We start from the raw sequence: 22553 nt of genomic DNA on the forward strand, positions 1-22553 counted from the left end.
CTACCACACTGTATAGTGCATCCCTGGAGAGTGTTTTTCCAAACTATCTGAGGAAAAGGACCAGTTATTTTAAATTTCAAATCTGTTATATACTAATATTTTAATAAAATGCAATATAAAAACACTACAAAGATGAAATGTGAAAAAAAGCAAACCCAAAGATAGGTAAAATACCATCTCATTTAAAAATTTTTAGATTCAACATAAATTACTGTCAAAATTGCTAGAAATGTTTTTTTTTTTTTAAGATTATTTATTTCTTCATGAGAGACACAGAGAGAGAGGCATGAGACATAGGCAGAAGGAGAAGCAGGCTCCATGCAGGGAGCCTGACGTGGGACTCGATCCTGGGTCTCCAGGATCAGGCCCTGGGCTTAAGGTAGCGCCAAACTGCTGAGCCACCTGGACTCCCCATTAGAAATGTTTTTAACACTCTCAGCTTCTGTGTTTTATGTCATCCTGTACCAATGGCAATTTTTAGACTGGCAATGGTCATGGATGACACTTTGAGTTAGGTAGATGGCTCTTTTTTGCCTAGTGTGTGCCTAAGAATAAATAATTTCCTAAAACCAACTCCTTATGTTAAAATTACTAGTACAGATCATTTTTTTTTACATTTTTAAGCACAATTCAGTAATGTGGTTACTGATAAAATAGTTAACACTCTGTACAGCAAGTCTTGTCTGGGACAGTCGTATATTGACACTGCAATGGAGACAACTTCAGGGTGGACTGAGAAGGCTTATTTGATCCGGTGAAGCCATTTTTGCAGTTGGAGGTATATGCCACAAAATCCTTCCTTCTATAAAGTTCAGCCCGACGTTTACAGCAGCCAAATTTGCTCAGCAACAGAAAGAAATCCCTTTGGAATGCCTTTGTGAAAATTGCATACAGAAATGGATTGGCACAAGAATTGACAGGATAAAAAAGAACCAGTAAAACTTTAGAGTTGGTTACTGTGATAAGGGGCATTTTGAAGGCAGCTGAGATGGCAAAAAAAGAGATCGGTGCCATGCAGGTGAAATCAGTGAAGATAAGGACTGCCATTTTCTTAGCAATCTTTGTATCTTTGTTGGTAGCCATCAGCTCTGGATTTTGAACTGCAAAATAAATTTTAATGTAACAAGCACAAATGATGATGAAGGCCACCACATTGAGTATCAGGATGGTTAATATGTATACTTGTGAGAGAGTGGTTTCTACATCCATGGGGAGGCAAATGCTGACTTTCATGTAATTGCTGACACCCACAAGGGGCAACATGGCGATAAGAGTGGAAAAGAGCCATCCTCCAAGCATAATTGGAATGGCATGTCTTAAACGCAGCTTTTGGTCCAGCTGAAGAGCATAGGTGATGGTGTGCCATCTTTCTAGTGTGATGACTGTGAGGGTGTAGACAGAAAGCTCACTTGAAAATACAGTGAAAAAGCCAGCTGCACTACACCCACTCCCTGTCTGCCAGTCTATGGCATGGTTATAATACTGGCCTTTGGTTTGGGAATCAACTGAGGCAATGAGCAGCAGATAGAGCCCCATGCAAAAGTCTGCAAAAGAGAGATTGCACATGAGAAAACGGGGCACTGTCAGTTTACAACGACTAGTCAGGAGAACAAAGAGAACAGTCACATTTCCCACGATGGCTAGGATATTAATCAGCCAAATCAGTACCCTAAGGAAGTTATAGCCCATGATATCTTCACAGGGATTAAAAGCATCTGGTTCAGGAGCACATCGGAGTATCTTGGGTGAGCAGAAACCATAGTCATAATCCCAGTCACTCAGTTCACTCTCAGCAAAGACGGCAGAATAACTGTAAGAAGAATGTTTTGTCTCAATGTAAACTCGAGAGATTTTCTATGATTCTATGTATCAAAAAATTGAAGAGTCATCCTTAGTATTTTTTCTTTTTAAATCCCAGGAAACAAAGCTACAACAGCCTTAGTCTTAGGTTTATTTGTTACATTATCTGAGAACTCTGAATTGATAAGGAATTCCTTAGGGGAATGAAGAACAATTTATATTGATCTTGTATTGATGCAAAGACTTAATGAAGCTGTTTACAGGGGATGATTTTCCTTTGAAAAAAAAATTAGAGACACAGTATGTGCTTGCTATGTCTAAAAGAATCCTTTCTTGGCATTTTCTTAGGTATTTATCTCATTTAGTTGCCCGCCAAACTGCTCTCAAGCCGCGTGTCTGTAGCAAAACACAAATGGGTAGGGAAGGCTCACACTGCTGAGGGGTGTTAGCTACGGGTAGACTAGCTTGCACATTGGTCCCTGGCTAATCAAATAGTGCATTGAGAAGTGAAAAGCAAGGATAGACTACTAGAAACCTAGCGGGAGATGATAGACATGAACAATAGGAAGAAATGTTCCCCTTGGAGAAATAGGGACAATAGATACTCTTTAAGGGGTATGAATCAAATTCAGAGAGTGAATTGGAGAGGGACTCCATCTCTACTGATGGAACAGCCCCACCTCTCCACCCGCTTCCTCCCATGCCTACTGCAACTAACGGAGTTCAGGTTTTCATCCTTTCTTACAGGATAGTTACATTAGTTCCCCCCCGCCCCCCCCCCCCCGCCCCCAGCATCCATCCCCAATTTTAGCCCTGTCCTAGTCCACTTGTACCTTCCTCCTGGAATAGTCTTTCTTAAGTACAAATGTGTTCAAATTTTTACTAGGTTCTGACTATGGGATAAAATCCAGACTCCTTGTGATGACCTTCAAGTCCTAAATGATCCGGGTTCTGCCTCCCCCTCCAGTCTCACTTCCAGGAAGCAGTAGTGCTGCACAATTCAGAACATGGGCTCTGGAGCAAGACTGATTGGGTCCTGGTCTTTACAGGCTATGTAAACCTGCGTGGGAGAGTTACCGTCTCTGTGCCTCAAGCTCTTCATTTGCCAAATAGGTATACAAATCATACTTCCCACATTAGGGTTGTGCTAAGGATTAACTGCATTAACACCTATAGAATGTTTAGAATAATGCATGACACATATTAAGTGCTCACTGAATGTTAGGGATTCTTATAATTATCTTTTGCAGATACCTCGAGCAGCCTTCCCTTCAGTTAGATGAAATGACTTGTGGCTCTCAGAATCTACTCTTTCATCCCTCTGTCTTTGTATGTGCTGTTTCTTCTTCCCTTCCTTTTTCCTCATCTCTGGCAAATTTCTCATCCTTAAAGGTAAGCTTCTCTATGAAGCCTTTCTTGATTCTACACCTCCAAGGAGTTTATCACCTCATCTCTCTGCCATGGCTGCATTTAAGGACTGTTGTAATTATCAAACTATACTGCCATTGTGTGATGATGTGTGTCTTCTTTAATAGTCTGTGAAGCTATTCTTTAATAGCTTTGAAGGCAGGGGACTAGGTCTTATTTATTTCTGAACTCCCAGTGCCTCACACAGTTTTGGCACAGACTATCCATTCAATAAATGCTTGTGGAATGAGTAAACCAGGGTGATCCTGGCTCTGAGAGGAATTGAAAGGATACAGGGACAACGAATGTGTACAGTATGATGCATGTAGGCTCAACAAATTTTCTCTTTGCTCATAGTCTGCTAATATAATCTTGGGAGCTAGAGAAATGGGCATAATTTTTCTGTCAGGGCTATTACAAATATGTATTTTACCTTAGGGTTTTTCACACGTTAAAAGAGTATTTTTCTCTACTCTAAAAATTTAGCTTCTCATGTTCTGAACAAGGAAGTGTGAACCTAATTCAGGGAGTGGATGAAATATTCGAGCAATACAATTACTGAAGGGAAATAACACAGATTAAAAAAATAATTAAAAAATCTATGATCTGCAACTCCAAAATGGTGCTAGAAATTCTTAGAAACCATTTTGGAACTAGTCAAGCATTGCTGCTATGCATAGGAGATTGCACAGGAACCTCACCTGCTTTATTACTAAATATAGGTACATTTGTCCTCATCTCATGCCTATTAAGAGAATTACCTATTTTTTTTAATTTTTAAAGGGATGTGGTGGTTAGAGAATGATGAAAGAAAGAATGATGAAAGAAAATAGGTTATTTATTTGCATTAGAAAGGTTCCTAAAGACCATCTCACTGAACCTCGCATTTTATTGTTGCGGAATCCAAGATTAAAGGCCACAGTAACTTCTTGCAAGATACATCCACAAAGGCAAAAGGAACAAAAGCAAAAATGAACTATTGGGACTTCATCAAGATGATAAGCTTTTGCACAGCAAAGGATACAGTCAACAAAACTAAAAGACAACCTACAGAATGGGAGAAGATATTTGCAAATGACATATCAGATAAAGGGCTAGTTTCCAAAATCTATAAAGAACTTATTAAACTCAACACCAAAGAAACAAACAATCCAATCATGAAATGGGCAAAAGACATGAAGAGAAATCTCACAGAGGAAGACATGGACATGGCCAACATGCACATGAGAAAATGCTCTGCATCACTTTCCATCAGGGAAATACAAATCAAAACCACAATGAGATACCACCTCACACCAGTGAGAATGGGGAAAATTAACAAGGCAGGAAACCACAAATGTTGGAGAGGATGCAGAGAAAAGGGAACCCTCTTACACTGTTGGTGGGAATGTGAACTGGTGCAGCCACTCTGGAAAACCGTGTGGAGGTTCCTCAAAGAGTTAAAAATAGACCTGCCCTATGACCCAGCAATTGCACTGTTGGGGATTTACCCCAAAGATTCAGATGCAATGAAACGTCGGGACACCTGCACCCCGATGTTTCTAGCAGCAATGTCCACAATAGCCAGACTGTGGAAGGAGCCTCGGTGTCCATCGAAAGATGAATGGATAAAGAAGATGTGGTTTATGTATACAATGGAATATTCCTCAGCCATTAGAAACGGCAAATACCCACCATTTGCTTCAACGTGGATGGAACTGGAGGGTATTATGCTGAGTGAAATAAGTCAATCCGAGAAGGACAAACAGTGTATGTTCTCATTCATTTGGGGAATATAAATAATAGTGAAAGGGAATATAAAGGAAGGGAAAAGAAATGTTGGGAAATATCAGGAAGGGAGACAGAACATAAAGACTCCTAACTCTGGGAAACGAACTAGGGGTGGTGGAAGGGGAGGAGGGTGGGTGTTGGAGGGGAATGGGTGACGGGCACTGAGGCGGACACTTGATGGGATGAGCACTGGGTGTTTTTCTGTATGTTGGTAAATTGAACACCAATAAAAATTAATTAAAAAAAAAAAGGAGGTGAGTGATTAGCCTAAAATCCCTAAGGTGTAGTAGCAGCAGCGGTAGGTAGGTGTTCATATCCATAGAGTAAGGGCCTTTCCTCTACATCACTGTCTCTCAGTCAGTGCTTTTCAGTGTGGTCCTTGCACTATTTCCATCAGAATCACCAGAGTGTTTGTTAAAATGCAGATTCCTGGCTTTACCTCAAACCCAGAGTCAAATTCTCTAGGGACAGAGCCCAGGAATCTGTTTTTTAAGCAAGTTCCCTGGATAATTCCTACAAATAATAGCCTTTACTAAACCAGGTGAAACCTTTCCAACTATTGCTACCTTAATTTCCCTTGCTCCTTTCCCCTTATCAAAATGACTGTAGCAGCTATTAATTAAATTGCATCAGAAGCACTAATTCAAAGCTTCTAAAAATTCTGCCATGATTTCTGAAAACATTTATATCAATAGGAGGTCAAACATGTTCCCTCTCTCGTTCCTCTGGTCCTTTGCTCTTTCTTTTCTGCCCTACTGAGCATGTGTGTCTAGGAGTTTTTCTCCTTGGTGATTTGTCTTCAGACCAAATACCTACCTCCTGCCACTTACATTTGTGTCCTGGGACAGCTCCTAAGGGCAGCAGCACGCTTATTGACAAAACCCAGCAAGGAGCAGTCTTTAGTACAGAATGGTATGAATGGACCCCATAGGCCTACAACACTGAGTCAGAGGAAGGAGAGGCCACTCCCATCACAGTGAACAAAGACAGGAGGAAAGATGGAGACTGTAGGAGAACAATGGGGCCAGCCCTAACAGCAAGGACACTGAGATCCTGGGGAGAGTAGGTAAAACTTAGTGCCTGGCTCTAGAATTTCTGAACTCCAGGGACTTAGGAATAGCAAGGTAATGGGAAGGAGGGTGGGGGAGTATATTCTTTCTACCTAGATTATTACTAATTTCTCATAGTTTTGGGGATGCTGGAGCTTGGGGGATTTGTTTTAAAGCAGTGTTAGCGTAGCAAACTCAAGACTGTAGCCTTATTTGGGAAGGCTTGGGGTGGGACTGACAAAGGATTACTGAGAGTGGGCTAACGTCTCCTGTCCAGGAGTGTTTCCTATTGATGAGGAAAAAAGCCATAGGTTACAAAAGAGTTACAAGGAAGATGAGTGACAGACAAAATATCAAGACAAGAACAAAAATGATAAGGAAAAGGAACACTGGAATATACTTGGTGTCGGACCTAAATGAAAGAGAAAAGAAGGATTACAGAGTATGCTATTTCTAACGTACCCCAGATGCTGTCACATTCTTTAACGACTCCCTTCATTCTCATGGTCTGAAAGCCAAATGATATTCCTGCTGCCCCTCAAAGATGAGGAAAAATGTCTCCAAAAAAAGGTAAGTATTGCCCAGGGATTCCCAGTGTTACAGGAACATCACTGCCAAGAATTCATATCCAAAACCGAGGGTCTTTCCATCATACCACCCTGCTGCCTCTATATAACTTGCAGATTGATGGGGGAAAAAGCAAGAGAAAAGAAAAGAAGATGAAGAGAGAATGGAGAATGACAAGGTGTCTTAGAAGGGCATCTGGTTTTGTAGCCTGAAAGACACATGGGGGGAATAATAAAACTTATAAATCATAGTAAATGTGGCACAGGGACACTGGGATTATCTTTTGAAGCATACTCTTTTACATTTGAAGATATGTGAAATGCCAAGGCAGCCAGGAAAAATGTTAAAAAAAATCAGTCAGTAGAATAGAAACAGAGCTCCCATCCAGTGTATGTTAGCGATAGCATTGAGGTTGAATAATTTTAAGCTCCAGAGCATAGTGGTCAAGGTGGCCTGAGTCTTTTTAAGGCAAGTGGCTACTTCTAGAAGCTATGTCTGCAATCAGTTACTTTATGGAATGCTGACCACTGACTAGTGAAAATTTCTACAAATTAAGCTATCATATAAGCAAGTCTTAATGACCTCAGAATACCTACAAATAAAATTTTAATTTCTGAGAAGAATTTAATTGTAGAATGAACATGAAGATACATTTTTAGAAGAGTTTTTTTTTAACAGTTAAAAGAGATGTCTGATCAACTGCCGCTTACAAAGAAAAAAAATCCCATTTTTAATCTATTAAAAAGTGCTTTGCAAACATCCCCCCAGTGAAGACTTTTATCAGAAGAAAATCATTGGCACTGATAATAAGGTGCACAGAGAACGAGACATGGCTTCCTGAGTTTCTTTGCATGCAAATACTTACAGCATTTCATTATCTGGTCTCCTCGCTGTGCTTTCACATTGTTTGGAAAAGTTTTCAAAAATGGAAAATGAAAAATTCTGCCTGAAAGAAAAAAGGTTTAAAAAAAAACAGTTGAGCTTTTGGTCTTTAAACATGATCATGTCTATTTATGCTTTGTTCATCCAAATTCTTTACCTATTATACCAGTGATGTTCTGTACTATTGTCCTACCTGAAACATTTCCTGGGGAGAGAGTAAAGGCTTCAGAACTGTTATTAGAGTGCTTCCAGCTTAGATAAAATGCTCCGGAATGCTAAATGTTTTGTGTGGGCTCAAGAGATGAATAAACCTAAATCGGTCATGTTGAATCATGGGTTTTTCAATGCTTATTAAAAACTACCTTTATGGTATATCAGGGTTTGCTCCTTACCATTCTCTTTACCACATTGCTCTTGATGAAGAAATAGCCATTCAGAATTCATGGCTTTGAATCGTAACTGGGAAATCTGTTTTGTAAGGATTTGAAGATACTATACTTGATATTATGGTGTGAATTTTCTGCCTTTTTTCAGAAATCTATGTGGGTGCTCCCTACTCCTCCATCGTTCCAAGAAGTTTAACCTAATGAAAAGGGGAGGAGTATCAAGATATTAAAAGAGACCTGTACTTCTATGCCTAAGATGAAACCAAAAGGAGGTACCAAGGAAAACTGGATGAAGATACAGAGGGAAAGAGAGAAAGTGATGAGAAGCTCAACCTTTCTCGAGGAGGAAATAGAAATGAGGCAATTGAAACTAGAGATTTCTATATATTATTCTTCTCCAATATTAACCAGACAATTCCTTGTACAGATAACTTTGTATACAAGGCAGGAAAGTGGATAATATAGCAGAACTATTTGACCTACTGGACCTGCTTTCAAAAATTAATTTGGATCAAAGAGTGTGTGTGTGTGTGTGTGTGTGTGTGTGTGTGTGTGTGTGATTCTGGCTCTGTATCTGACACTTAGAGTGAACCAATCTTATGTGTGAACCAATCTATAGTTAACAGGAAATGTGGTTGTTCTTAGCCTTCAGTTGATAGCACTGGGTTCCATCTACTCTTTTTTGAAATTTTAATCATAGATACCAGGGAGGTCTTTGGGGCCATCTGCCTAGGCAGCTGTGTGTGTTATCCAGGCCCAGCAGCTGCAGGGCAGAGGGGTGGCTCAGAGTTTGCATAAACATTCCACTGGCTCAGCTTCAGGCTCTCTGGCCTCACTAGCATCCAAAGTTTCAAGCTTTAAGGATACAGAGGGAGTCCATTAAAGCTTGTAATCCCAATCAAGACAACTTCTATGTGACTATATTCCCATCTCACTTTGATACTGGCCTACAATTGCATACTCCTGTCCTCCCCTTTTTTACCCAGAGGTAGTCTCTTTCATCTACTGGAATAAATATCCCCTGAACTAATGTTTTCACGTGCCAGTAATTTCAGAAGGGATGTGACCTCTTTGCCACAAAAGCTGAGGTGTCCAGAATCAGCTTTACCATAAACCAGTGTCTGTATTGTTCTTCAAATTGGTCTCTCACCAGTTTTGCTACCTCCAAGCCATCCTTCAGAGCTGCTGGAGTGTTATTTTACAAAAGCAAATCTGGGCAGTTTTGCTTTGAGTTCTTCAGTGGTTCCCCATCCTCTGAACAACCTGGCCCAGGCACTCAGAACCCATCACAGCCCATTTCTCTCTGTTTTCTCTGTGTACCCATTAAGTCACCTTGCTCCAGTTTTTCCAAAGGACTTCCATCCTCGATCTCTTGCCTTTGTGGCTTCACATGAACTACTTTGTCTTCTTGGTATGGTTTTGCCCACACCTGCCTAGCCAACTCCTACTCCTTTCTCCAAAGCTCAGCAGAAGTCACTTCTGCAGGAAGCCTTCCAGAAGTCCTGTTGCTGTTTAGAAACTCTTCCTCTGTGTTCCCAGAGTATTCTGTTCTGTTCTTAGCACTACTATTATATCTGCTGAATTGTACTTAAACATTGGTTTCTTGTGTGTTGCCCCCACACAGCTGTTTGTGACTCTGGGAGGGTGGGATGAGCTCTTAGTTATCTTTGTATCTTCAGATTTTTGCACAGTTTGGAACTAAGTGCTCAGTTAGTATTCAGTTAATGGTGCATGGCTCTCCGAGTGCTTTGTCTTCTTGGTTACCTCAAAACTTCAGATAGGGCTTCATGCACCTCTGCAAGGCACAAAGTAGATGCACAATAATACATGTTGGTTGATTTATTATAAATAGATTGATTCCAAACAAAGACAGCAGCATCTTCGTGTCAGTCTTCTAGCATGTCATCTAATTAATTGAGAATATCTTCTTAGCCTGAATAATAGCCTTGTAGGGCAACTGTTTTCCCAACTATGAATTGTAACCCATTAGTGGGTCGTGGAAACGATAGAGTGCATCGGGACTAGTATTAAAAACACAAACACATGAAATAAAATGGAGTAAAATAGACAAGAAAAATACGTGTTTATCACACACGTAAAAAAGTACTGTTTTTTTTTTTTTTACCTATGTGACATGTATACTGGCTTGTGATGTGAAAAAAGGTATTAGTATGTATCTCAGTCAAAAAAAAAGTCTAGAAAACAATCTTTAAGGAAAGAATGAAATCCTGCACACTCTGTCATGCCGTTCTGGATTGTAGAGTATCAGTGAAATCAGTAAAATGTCCCCACTGGACACAAATCAGCCAGGAGCTCATGCCCTTTTTGTTATGACACTAAGCTAATCCTTAGGGAGCTAGGATTCTGTTCTAAAATGAAAGATGGTCTTCTTGCTGGGAGAGAAATAGCTTAAAAAAAGAAAAAGCCTTCTGTAGAGTTTTGTGTCTTTTTTTTTTTTAACTAAAGATTCAGATTTTACTAAGATTAGGTAAAATTTACTCTCTTGCGCCTATTTCCCTCCTTCTTTAAAAATGATGCTCTCTGATAAAGATTAGAGCTAATCTTTAAAAGGCCAGTTCTGTACTCCATTTTGCAACTGCAATTATGGCCTGATTTAAGGTTATAATTCAGTTAGCCCAGAATAGGCTACAAAGGTCTTGCGGCTGTAGGGTGAATCAACTGTTCAGAATCAGTTTTCAGAAGGAAACAGGATGGCTCATTTTCTTCTTGTCTCTCCGAAAGTGACCTCATGGCTATGGAGCTGATCTAGAGCAGGGAGTGAAGGGGCAGGAAGCTGCCAGAGTTGACTGTTTTGAAATGTTTTTACCACAGCTTGGTAGGCTCTACCTTTTGTTTTTTACTTACTCTCTTTTTGGCAAGTTTCTAAAAGCACAGCAGTGGCTGGGGTAAGTCAGTGTGGCATCCAGGAGGCTGGTAAATTTTTCCCTCGATGGCAGTTTTTTTAGAGCGTAGGATGATGTGGCAATGAGTGTCTGAATGGACCCCAATCCATAGGTAGGCAGGGCTTGCAATTTGGTGGAAGAAATATCCCTGAAAAATAGAAGGGAGCAAGCCTTTTTGCTTATTTTATACATTTGTTTCACAGAATGAAACCTCCTCTCAATAATAGTATTGTTCTAGGTTCTGAAGAACCTAGAGATAGAGATAGAGGATAGAGAACCTTTTCTCTATCTTGCCTTTCCCCTAAGGTTCTCCATTCAGTTACTCTCATTAAGATCTAAATTCAAAAAAAATTATGCTGTGCTTTTTTCCCTCATATGCACCCCATTATTCCTTTCAAGGTTGAGTGTAACTCCTTTTTTTTATTGTAACTCCTTATATCTGCCATATATTTATTAGCATTTCTCTCCCCTTCCCCCCATTCTTTTTTCCTCTCCTTCCCTCCCTCTCCCTCTTTCCACTTAGCAGACATGAAATAACTTTTGCTTTATGAGACAGCAGGCACATGCAGTGACATCAGCTTTTGTGCTGTCTCCCAGGGGGAGATATTCAGGGCTTCAGATGCCTCCATCTTTGACTGATCAAGCCCTGCAGGGTAGGTTTTCACTAAGCACAGGCCAGTTATACTGTTAAGAGCTGCTATATGGCCTTAGCTGTCATCTACCTGGGAAGCAGACTTTACATTCTCTAAAAGGCAAGCTGGATTCATCAGTCGAAAGCAAGCAAGTACTTGGCCATGCAAACAGAACTGTGTGGACAGCATAGGTTTTGTAAACAAGGTCCCAAACTCGTTGGTTTTTCTAGACAATGTCCAAGAAAAATCTAAGCAGGTTAAATGTGAGGAGGAAGATAAGTTAGTGGAAATTTTAAAATCCTGCCCACCTCCTCAGTGGTCACTGCTAATGTCCCATGAAACTTTTCCAGAAGCACAGTCACCTTCAGCAAGTTGTCCCAATGCTTAGTGGCCAGCACATGGAAAGGGATCAGTAGGTGACTGAGTGATGGTGACTCCTCAACATGGAGTGAGGACTAGTGTAGGTCACTGGTGAATAGTCAAGACAGCAGAATTTATCTCAGGGACTTCAGACTTCTGCTGCTTTTGTGTCCCTGTTGACTGAGGAAACCAGTGTTCTTATCCTGCTTTATAGTGTTATCTTGGATATGTTAGGGATAGAGCACATAGCTCTCTGCAGGCAGGTGTTTTGTGTGTGTGTGTGTGTTGCTCAGGAGATATATTTTAAATTAGGATCCTAGAAAAAGGCAAGGTCTCATTATAAAGGAGTAAATCTCTGATAATATATTTTCAGTCTCATGGAAGACCAGTGGGGAAAATATTTTTGGGTTGTGGGTGGAAGGAATGCTTCTAGCCACCACTTACACCCTAAGGGTATAATGAGAACAGCTGCTTGTGAAATAAGACTAGGTCTGTTCCGATTGTTCTGGACAACACAGTGTAGGTGTCTCTATTCTAAGTAAGTGGACCAAGCAGCTCTCCAGGCAGGATGTCTTGTGACCACATTAACTTCATCATATACTTTGATCCAGAGGCAACTCTCTTTGGCTGTCCAGTGGCTGGGTCATTAGCCAGCTTGCTGTAAGAGCTCTGCCTACAGGGTGTGCTAGACTGCAGAGTTGCAACCAACCTGCATGATTGTGAGTCTGGTGTACTTTGAATATGAGACATATAGACAAGGACCTATGGGATAGGGGGGCAGAAGCTGAGACACAGCAGAGAAAGCAATGGGCATGAGTCATGAGGTAGTGGGAGCAAAGGTCATGAGGTTGAGTGGAGAGTAGAGAGAGAGTCAGAACTGAGAGTGACAGAAGTTAAGAAGTTGAGAAGATTAGGAGTTGTAGTGGTGGGAATTAGGAAGTAAACAGAGTCAAGGGTTGATGATTGCAGGAATTAAGAAGTGGAGTCAGAATGGATACTGGCAGGAGCTGGGGAGTAAAAGTCAGAAGTTGACAGTGTGGGGGCTAGGAAATGGACATAGTAGGGGTTGACAGTAATGGGGGCTAGGAACTGGACACAGTGGGGGTTGATAGAAGTAGGGGCTGGGAACTACATACAGTCAGAAGTTGACAGTGGCAGGGCTGGCAGTGGAGTAGAGTTGACAGCAGATGGAGTCAAGAAATAGATAGTCAGGAGTTGATATTGGCAGGAACTAAGATGTTGAGTTGGGATTTATAATGGTGGGAGATAGAAAGTAGACAGAATTATGAGTTGATACTGGTAGGAGCTGGAATGTAAAGAATTAACTGGATTGGTTCATTCCTTCCCCTGACCCAAATCCTGAACCCTCATCTCATCTCATCTCATCTCATCTCATCTCATCTCATCTCATCTCATCGAACAGGTAAAATCCTTATAATGGCCACAAGGTCCTCTGACCTAGCTGTCTGCCACTTCTCTGTCCTTGTGTTCTAGAACTCTCCTCTTTGCTCAGTCTGCTACACTGGCCCCTTTTCTGTTCTTCTAATACACAAGGCAAGTTCCTGCCTCTCGGCCTTTGTTCTGGCCTTCCCTCTACTAGAATGCCCCTCCTGCTGATATCCACATCACTTGCTCCCTCACTTATTTCAGATGTTTGCCTAAATGATACTTCTCAGGATCATCTCCCTTGACCATCCTCTTTAAAAGTAACTTCCTCTCCCTAGAATTCCTTCTCACTGCCCTCCCAACTGAATTTTTCTGCCTCACAACCAACACCATCTGCATACTATATATTTTATTTCCTTATTTGATCCTTGTCTGTCTTTCCCCATTGTATGAAGGAAGGGAATAAGAAATATTTATCTTATTCTCTACGGTTTCTCTGATGCCTAATCTAGTGCCTCCATACAGTATGGACTTACAAAATAGGTACTGGATAAACGAATGGATGAATGAATAAACAAACAAATGAGTTAGATTACACTGCTCACTATCCTTTTAGCACTTTCCTTACTTGAAAATCACATGCTTGTCTGCTTTGCCTATTTATTGCTGTCTCCCCTAGGTGACTATAATCTCTTTAAATGCAGGAACCAGAGCTGTTTGGCTCACCAATCTCTCCAGCATGCTGCCTGATAAATGGGACATGTTCAATCACAGCTTGTTGAATGAATGAGTAACAGAATACTAGAGTAGGGAGTAATGGACTTGGCATCTCTGTGGAGGAAAGAGGTCACCCCACATTAGAGCTGCAGAGTGTCTGGAGCTCTGTTGCATTTCTCCTCAAAGTTGACTACAACTGCAGTTGTTTCCTGTGCAATATTCAGGCTTCCTAAGGCCTTGTCAGGAGATGAGTGATTCAATTTCCTGTTCCTTTATAATTTCCCCCATGTCCCCACACTAAACTCCCAATAGCCGAGAAACCTCAGTTCTGCTAGTTGTACCCTCAGGGAGCCTGACATAGCAGCTCAGCTCTGTCTAGACAAGGGCCAGGGACAAGTCAGATCTCTGGCCTTCGGATGTCTGTGAGTGGATGCCAGGTGGGCAACCACCCCTCCTCTGCCAGCATGTGACATGGCCCTCCATCCTTGGTATTATAGGCTAAATTGTGGCTCCTCCAAATTCATATGTGGAAGTCCTAACCCCCTAGTACCTCAGAATGTGACCTTATTTGGACACAAGGTCTTCACAGAGGCAATCATGTTAAAATGAGGTCACTTGGATGGACCCTGATCCAGTATGATTGGGGTTTTTATAAAAAGAGCGAGTGGCACCTGGGTGGCTCAGTTGGTTAAGCATCTGCCTTCAGCTCAGGTCTTGATCCCAGGATTTTGGGATTGATCCCCATGTCAGGCTCCCTGCTTAGTGGGGAGTCTGCTTCTCCTCTCCCTCTGCCCTTCCCCCTGCTTGCTGTGCGAGTGTGCTTTCTCTCTGTCAAATAAAGAAATAAAATCTTAAAAAAAAAAAAAAAGAGGGAAATTCAGAGATAGGCAGTTACACACAGAGATTGCCATGTAAAGGCTAGAGTTATCCTCTCACAACCAGAAGGCACAAGCAGTAGCAAGGAGAGAGGCCTGGAACAGATCCCGTCTTCACAGCCCTCCTAGAATGGAAACGTTTTCCGTTATGTAAGCCCTCCAAGTTTGTGCTATTGGTTAATGGCAGTCCTTTCACAGTCCTTTCACATGATTCTCCATGGACCAGCCTGAGGACAGTGTGGCTGGACACCCTAAGAAGGCCTGGGTGGGGAAGGAAGGTAGCACCTCTGTACTCACAAGATGCTGGGTCCTGTGGCCCCCCAGAAGGCTCCATTGTGCATCTTCTCTAGGTGTGCATTTTCCTTGAGCTCCCTGTGGGGAAGGACAGGGTCCTTAGTGGAGTTTGCCCTTTATGTACTGCCAATCACCGCTGCACATACACATGTGTGGAGCAGCCTGCCTGCTTGGTGCTCAGCGTTAGAGGGAAAGGGAACTAGAGTGAAAGCAGAGAAGGACATGCCAGTGCTGGGCAAATGGTACAACTGCTGGAGTGTGTGTTTGGCACCCCACCCCCTGCAATGTCCCCCCTCACTTGGTAGGATGCTTTGTCCAACAGCTTAAAGTGCTCACCCCGTCCTGTCCTGGAGTGAAGAAAACTTGCCACCACACATCTGGGCAAGGATGAAAATGCTGTTCCAGTGTTCAAGGCTGAAGGGTAGAGGTGCAGCCTCCTCTGTATCTGGCACTCAGCTGCTTTGACCTTGGAGGTCTCAGAGTTGGCTAATATACTGAAGTTTGCAAAGACCTTACTTGAAAAAGTAGAGTCTGTTCAAAGTTATCCCTTTCATTATGTTAATTGTACTCTTTTCTTCTGGGTGTGCATTCTCAGTGGGTAGGAAAGGGGAGGAAGAACAGCCGGTGTAGAAAATTGCCACACACCCTCCAGGCCCCACACGGGGTTCTGTGCTGAGTGTATGATTGTTGCCAGGTATGTGTGTTATGGAAACAAAAGGGTTGAGGGCCACTGCTGTTAAGGCTATGGCACAACCAAATACTGCTACACATTAGCTACCAGGGCCTTCTGTTCCCTTGAGTTCCAAACAGAGTGAACTATTCAGGAATAGCTCAGCCTAGCTCTGCTCCTGTCTGGGCCCTGAGGCTGGTGTCTCCCTCTCTGGGTGGATGAGGGAGCTGGGAGTGAGGTCCCTAGGCTCAGCTTTGCCAGTCTTCTTTTAAGTACTTTCTACAAAAGAAGAACGGTGACTCAAAGAACATTCTGGAACATGCATCCATTGTTGGTGTGATGATTTCAAGCACGGGAGCATGATTCTTCTGCATCACTGTTACAGTGTTACACGGCAAAATAAATAGACCAATACCCACTCTCCCTCCCCTCCCCTGCAGGATCCTTAGGCATCTTAGCTCATTTGATAGCAGTACATCCTTTTCATTGTCTTTCTGCATGTCTCCATGTCACGCCTGCCATTTAAAAACTGCAAAAGCCCCTGGATCTTGCTCCCTGGGTGGCTGTTTTCCACAAGCTTCTACTAAACGTTTTCCTTGGAAATCCTCAGCCCTTCCATCAGAATGCACCCGTCAGTCTCACACATTTCCATCCCCTGGGTGTATTTCCACTTTCAAAGAGATGAGGTTGTCAGAGTCAATTGCTGTTTAAAATCTAAATCAAAAGAAAATTTCCTTTCCAAACCTCCATGGCTCTTCTTCCTGATTTGGTTTGTTTTAATTATGTCCTGCTATGGTCATAAATCATTGAAATGGGGCTCTGTGAGCAAATAATCCTCATGTCAGCCAGGTCAAATTAATTGTTCAAATTTCATGACAGCATTTCACGTGTTTTATTAAAACTCTGGTCTTTCTGTGTACTGATAACTCTGCATTATGTAACTCAGTTAAAAATAAATTTGTCTACCACATTTTTCTGGGGGTCCCTCTCATGTTCCCAAGTGACACAGCCCTCCAGGTATGAGAAGTACAGGCAGGATAACCTCTTGAAGCACAGTGGGAGATCCCTCAAACTCCACCCAAAAATTTTTAAGTGGGGTGCTCTGGGAATGGTAGGGATTGCCCCTCAGAACCCTGGAGGTGTCTGAAGGCAACAACCTTCTGTTCTGCTTCTCTCCATCCTATCTTGCCTTGGTAAATAGGAAGTTTGAGAACTTTCTAGGGCTTTGGTGTCATCATTCTGAACAACTTTGGACAGGCCCATTTATGAGGAAGGTGCCAGAAATGGGTTGAATGGATAGTTTGAAAATTTTGCTTGATGGTTTTGAAACTTACTTCCACTTCTCTGCCTTGTCTTGCAGTGGGCCTCCTTGTTCTTAGAAAGACTCTTTTCCATTTTGCCTCTGAGTTCTGCATGATTTGTTCCTGCTCCATCTCCAGGTTTGTCTCATACTTATTTCCCCTTGTTGACTCTCCAGCCACACTGGCCTCCTCTCAGTTCCAGGAGCTTACAACTTCTTTTCTTTGCCACTGCAGGACCTTTGCCTATCTTGCTTCCTCTTTCTGTGATGTACTTCCCCTCCTTATTGCCACAGTGGGCTCTTTGTCATCTTCTAGGCTCAGCCTAAATTTCATGTCCATATAGGAGGCTATCCCTGGGCCCCTAAACCTAATCCCTTGTACTGTCGCAAATCTCAGCAATGGGTTATTTCCTTCACAGTGTATATCCCTATCTGCAATCACTCCACTTCTTTGTCCTTTTGTCTGTATCTTCTGTTAGAACAGAAGCTTCACGAGGGCAAGGATTCTTTCCACTCTGCTATTGCAGACCCAGCTCCTATCATGGTGCCTAATATATTGGTGATACTTAATAAATGTCTACTGAATGAATAAGAGAATGAAATTGATTTGTATTCTTGGCAAACTGATTTGCGTTCTTGGTTTCCTCTTTCTCGCAACAGTGAGATGTGGAGGATACAGAATCTTGACTAGTTGGACTTTAGGAAGTTCATACCCATTTTGGCATCACCAAGGCAACTGGAACACTGCTGACCAAGGCCCTCCCTCCTGAAGTCCTGTTGTCCCTGACCTCCCAAAGATGCACCCTGCTGGTGTCCCTCCCTCTCCATTTGATTTTGCTCTGGCTTTTCTTCCTCCTTTCTTATTGTCCCCCCATTTTATATTCAGTTTTCTTATTTCCTTTCTCATCCAGGTGACCTGAGGCACAAAGGCCTTCAGTTGTCCCCTCTGTTCCGATAGCTGTTGTCTGTCCCTGGTCCTGTACCTCACACCCCAACCCCTGTCCTCCCTGCTAACAGATGAACCTTCATTACCCCTCTCACTTCACGTCCCAGAACTTTCAACAGCTTCTCATTTTCTACAGAAGAGAGTCCAAATTCTTTACTGTGGCATCTGAAGCCCTTCCTGCTTTGTCCCTAGAACTTTCTAAAAGGTATTGTTTGCTGTTCTGTCGACACATGCTTCCTCCTCTGGGCCATTCTCTTTGTTGTCCTCTGCTTGGAATGCATTTTCCTTCTCTCTTTGCCTGTCCAGCTCAAAGTCTACATCTCTCGTGAGGCTTTCTGGAATTTTCTTCTCTTCTGCCTTTGAATCTTGGAGGACTTTACTTCTCTCAGGGGAAGCAGCATATTTTGCCTTCTGTTTTAGTTACTACTTAGTGTATGGTTTATATACTATTTGGCAATGCTTCTTCCTCGGCCGTAAACTCTGGTGGGGCAAATGCCAGGGCTTATTCATCTTCATTTCTACCCCAAATATAGCATTTTCCTTCAAACACAGCTGATGCTTGGCAAACACTTGTTGAGTGAATGAGGCATCTGAAAGTACTGTGCCAGGAGAGGATAGGATTTAAATTTGGCACAAACAGATTCAATTGGCTACAGCGAACTCTTCGTTGAATTCAAGTCAGCAAGAAAATGAAGGAAAATTTACTCCATGATAGGAAGCTACCATTTCTCGAGCACTTGGTATGTGTCAGACTCAGGCTAAGATCACAAAAATACAATCTGATTTATCATTCATTTGTTCATTTGTAGTTCATTAACTGTGCAAAGTAATAAATAATAAATGAGCACATATTCTGTGCTAGGCACTGTGTTAAGTACTGAGGATAGAAAACAGACCTTTCATTTTGGTGGGGTATCCTCAAAACAAGCTTATTAGTGGCTCTATTTTACGGATGAGAACGCTGTGTCTGGGATAGATTAAGTAACTTGCTTAAGGTCAAGATGATGAATGTTGGCATTGGAATTTGAAGCCCAGTCAGTGACTCAGATCTGTTCTTAGCCACCAAGCTCTGTAGCATGGCATCAATATAATAGAGTCTTTGGTTAATATGTATAATTAAAATAAATATTATATCGTATAGACTTATGCTACTCAGCTTGAGATTGGCATCATCAGCATCTCCTGGGAGCTTGTCATAATTACAAATTCTCAAGCCCTACCCTAGACCCACTGAAGCAAAGTCTCTGGGGGTGGGGCCTGGGAATCTGTGTTTTAACAGTCTCCATGTTATTCCATGTGTGTTAAAGTCTGAGAAGCACTGGTATAGACTGTGGTTTATATAACCTATTATAAAAGCCTTTTCATTTTTTTCCCCTTAATTTTGGCTTCAGTTGAACTTTTCACATGCTCTTAGTTTTTATTATACCTGACTGCTGGGTGAATGTCATCTCACTCTGTTATGGTTCAAATGGCCCCACCCCAGCAGGTTTTGTGAATGAGCCACTCTTTTTGAAAAGGAGCCACAGAAGGAAACAGAGGTGTGGAACAATGAAGGAAGCAGTTGATAGGGATGTACTCCTTGAGTTAAAGGCTGTTAGTGCTGGGGCCTAGGGTGGGATATGATGAAAGCACAAGGCCTCCTCCCCCCGTGAAAAATGTACTCGACAACCCCCCTGGCAGTAGGGACAAGGGGCTGCAAGTGGGCCTGTTGTGGCTGATTAGCCTGGTAACTAGGGTCACCTGATTTCTCTGTAAGTGGGGCTGGGGGAAGAATTTCTTCCCTGAAATCAGGCTGCTTCTAAGGCACCATCAACCTGAGTGAGGGGGCTGGAGAGAGAGGCTGAGAGATGAGACTAAAGTAGGGTGTTGAATATTTTAGCAAACTGTCAACTTTAATGTCTCCAGGCTGCCTCTATCTTTGAAATCAGGGTGCTCTGGGGTTTCTAGCCAGCCAGTTGCCTAGTAACATGAGTGAAACACTGAGGACTAGCCACTTGAAAGTTTATTTTTGTCCTGAGTTAGTTGCTGAAGATTGAATGTGATCTGGTAGCTTGGAGTAATATTTCATTTTTATTCATGAGCTGGGGAAATAAGCACATACTTACAGGGAAATCAGCGTCGTCCCGTTGAAGGCATGACTTTGTATTTCTTCAAACCCATTTCTATATAGTTTGCTGAAGTGAGAGGAGAGAGAATTTAGCAGTGAAAGAAGCACATTTTGAAACCACACACTCTTCCTTCTGTGACACTCATTACTAAGATAATTACCGGCATTCACAATATCTAGCTCTGTTTCTCCAACATTTTGGATTCTAAGGAGCTGGTGAGATAGAACTGGTGTTTTTTTGTTTGTTTGTTTGTTTTTGTTTTTTAATTTTTTTTCTTCCTGCTCTAGTTTGGCTTAACTTCCATCAGCAGCAGCACCACCAATTTGTTTGTTTATTAAGTATTATTAGGTGCCAGATACTTGATCAGTCATTCTACATACATTTTATGACTTAATCCTCACTGTCATTTCCATGATACCAATGAGAAATCTAAGTTTCAGTGTTGTTGTGTAGTTGGCTCAAAGTTAAAGAAAGTAGGGGTAGAAGTAGAATTAGTGGCCAGAGCTATCTGCCTAGCATTCAAGTCTTGCCTCTGTTTCTACAGGCCTGTGTGGGTGTGTGGGCTTTCCAGCCGACTGAATGTAGGGAGCAGAGGGAGACTCCAGTACTGAGTTAGCTTTTCTTTTTCTTGCATGGGTATGTGTTTTTGCTGATGTCATATTTGGCTCCATAACCAAGAAGATTTCAATTCCTGTTAAAGGTTCTTTAACCAGTTATGGATAGTGAAATCAATTTAGTTGGGTGCAGTCAGCATTTAGCAAAATGAAATAGAACAGAATAGGACAAAATGGAAAATATTGGAGTGTGTTGCATGTAATTAGGGTAGTACTATTTATGGAATTTTGTTCCACCATTTTTCTATGTTATATATATATAAGTATACATATATGTATATAGATCTGTACATGTCTGCCTAGAATAAGATGAAAGAGGTTTCTCAAGACAGATGTTGGGTAATGTTGGATCCAGGAACAAGCTTAGAGAGGATCAAGTGGGTACACCTTCATTTGCAAAGAACAGAGGAGGCTCAGAAAGGAAAGTGACTTGTCTAAAGCCCACCACAGGCAGAAATGGGACTAGAATGCACTTGTCTGGGGCTAGCTACTTCCAGCCTATCAGTTTCACTGGGTGTTTTCACTTTTATTCCTGAGATACCCACTTGGCCCCTCTTCCTCCTCCTGCAGGGCTGTGCTTGATGTCATGTTTTTTTTTTTTTTTAGATTTATTTATTTATTCATGAAAGACACAGGCTGAGAGAGAGAGGCAGACGCACAGGCAGAGGGTGAAGCAGGCCCCCCGCAGGGAGCCCAATGCGGGACTCGATCCCTGATCCTGGAATCATGACCTAAGCCGAAGGCAGATGCCCAAGCACTGAGCCACCCAGGCGTCCCTGTCATGTTCTTTTTGTGGCCTTCCCTGGCTGCCCATTTAAACTACACCCTCCCTTCCCCCTGCATTCCCACATTCCTATCCCCCCTCATGGATTTGCTTTTCCTCTGTGACTTTATCAGCATCTGACTTGTGATTACACCATACTCGTTTATCATCTGTCTTCCCCAGCAGAATGTAAGCTTCATGAGAGCAAGGATTTCAAACTGTTCTGTTTCTTGCAGGATCTCCTGCATCTAAAATAGTGCCAGGTACTTGGGACAATTACAATAAATATATGTTAAATGCATTGGATGAACAATGGGTATATGTAAGATTAATTTCTTACTGTAAATCATAGCCAACCAAGTAAGTTTGAAAGTCACATTCTTAGAAATATTTGTGCAAGTTCTTCATGAACAATGATGTAATGCTCCAGTGAGAGAGGGCTATGCTGTGGAATAGCATAAAATTAAGCTCCAGTATCTGGCAAGACCCTAGCTTCCCTTTCTAGGGTTGCTGGTAGTTGCATGGTCACGTCAGGGATGGCCTAGTGGGTTTGACTTAAGAAACAGTTTAGGGATGCCTGGGTGACTCAGTGGTTGAGTGTCTGCTTTTGGCTTAGGTAGTGATCCCCGGGTCCTGGGATCGGATCCCACATCAGGCTCCTTGCGAGGGACCTGCTTCTCCCTCTGCCTATGTCTCTGCATCTCTTTCTCTGTGTCTCTCATGAATAAATAAATAAAATCTTTAAAAAAAAATGAAACAGTTTAGACACAGTCCCCAGCTGTCCGTGTTCCAGGTGGCTGCTGTCTGCAAGGTTTCTCTGGCCTTTGTTAAATAAAACAAGCATGGAATTTCATCTTGTGGTGTATATGGATGTGTGTAGTGTGTATGTGTGTGGGGAGCATCTCTTTCTACCAATACATAGTACACCTGAGATAAACCAGCATATAAATAAATCTAAGTAGGACTCTTGAAGCATGACATTTGCACTGGAATTCAGAAAATACAGAGATTACAAAATAACTCATAAAGCCTCCTTATTAATTTGAGTTCAGAGCAAACTCATTTTGTAAAACCCCCGGGTCTCTTGTCATGCTTGCTACATAGCAGGAGCTCAGTCAACAGGC

General features: G+C 42.1%; 1 protein-coding gene across 1 annotated transcript in view; it reads right to left on the minus strand.

Moving 5' to 3' along the window:
• Positions 1-232: 232 nt before the first annotated feature.
• The window catches only part of LHCGR (luteinizing hormone/choriogonadotropin receptor), a 57523-nt gene continuing 35202 nt past the window's right edge, over positions 233-22553 (minus strand). Inside the window, exons 7-11 of the mRNA XM_072741951.1 lie at positions 20050-20118; positions 15032-15106; positions 10727-10912; positions 7459-7539; positions 233-1810 (exon numbers count right to left, since the gene is read on the minus strand). Of these exons, the coding sequence (XP_072598052.1) occupies positions 658-1810; positions 7459-7539; positions 10727-10912; positions 15032-15106; positions 20050-20118 (1564 nt within the window). The 3' untranslated portion in view covers positions 233-657. The remainder of the gene's footprint in view (positions 1811-7458; positions 7540-10726; positions 10913-15031; positions 15107-20049; positions 20119-22553) is intronic.

Source organism: Vulpes vulpes, chromosome 16 (genome assembly GCF_048418805.1).
Source record: "Vulpes vulpes isolate BD-2025 chromosome 16, VulVul3, whole genome shotgun sequence".
In the NCBI taxonomy this organism is placed as follows: Eukaryota; Metazoa; Chordata; class Mammalia; order Carnivora; family Canidae; genus Vulpes; species Vulpes vulpes.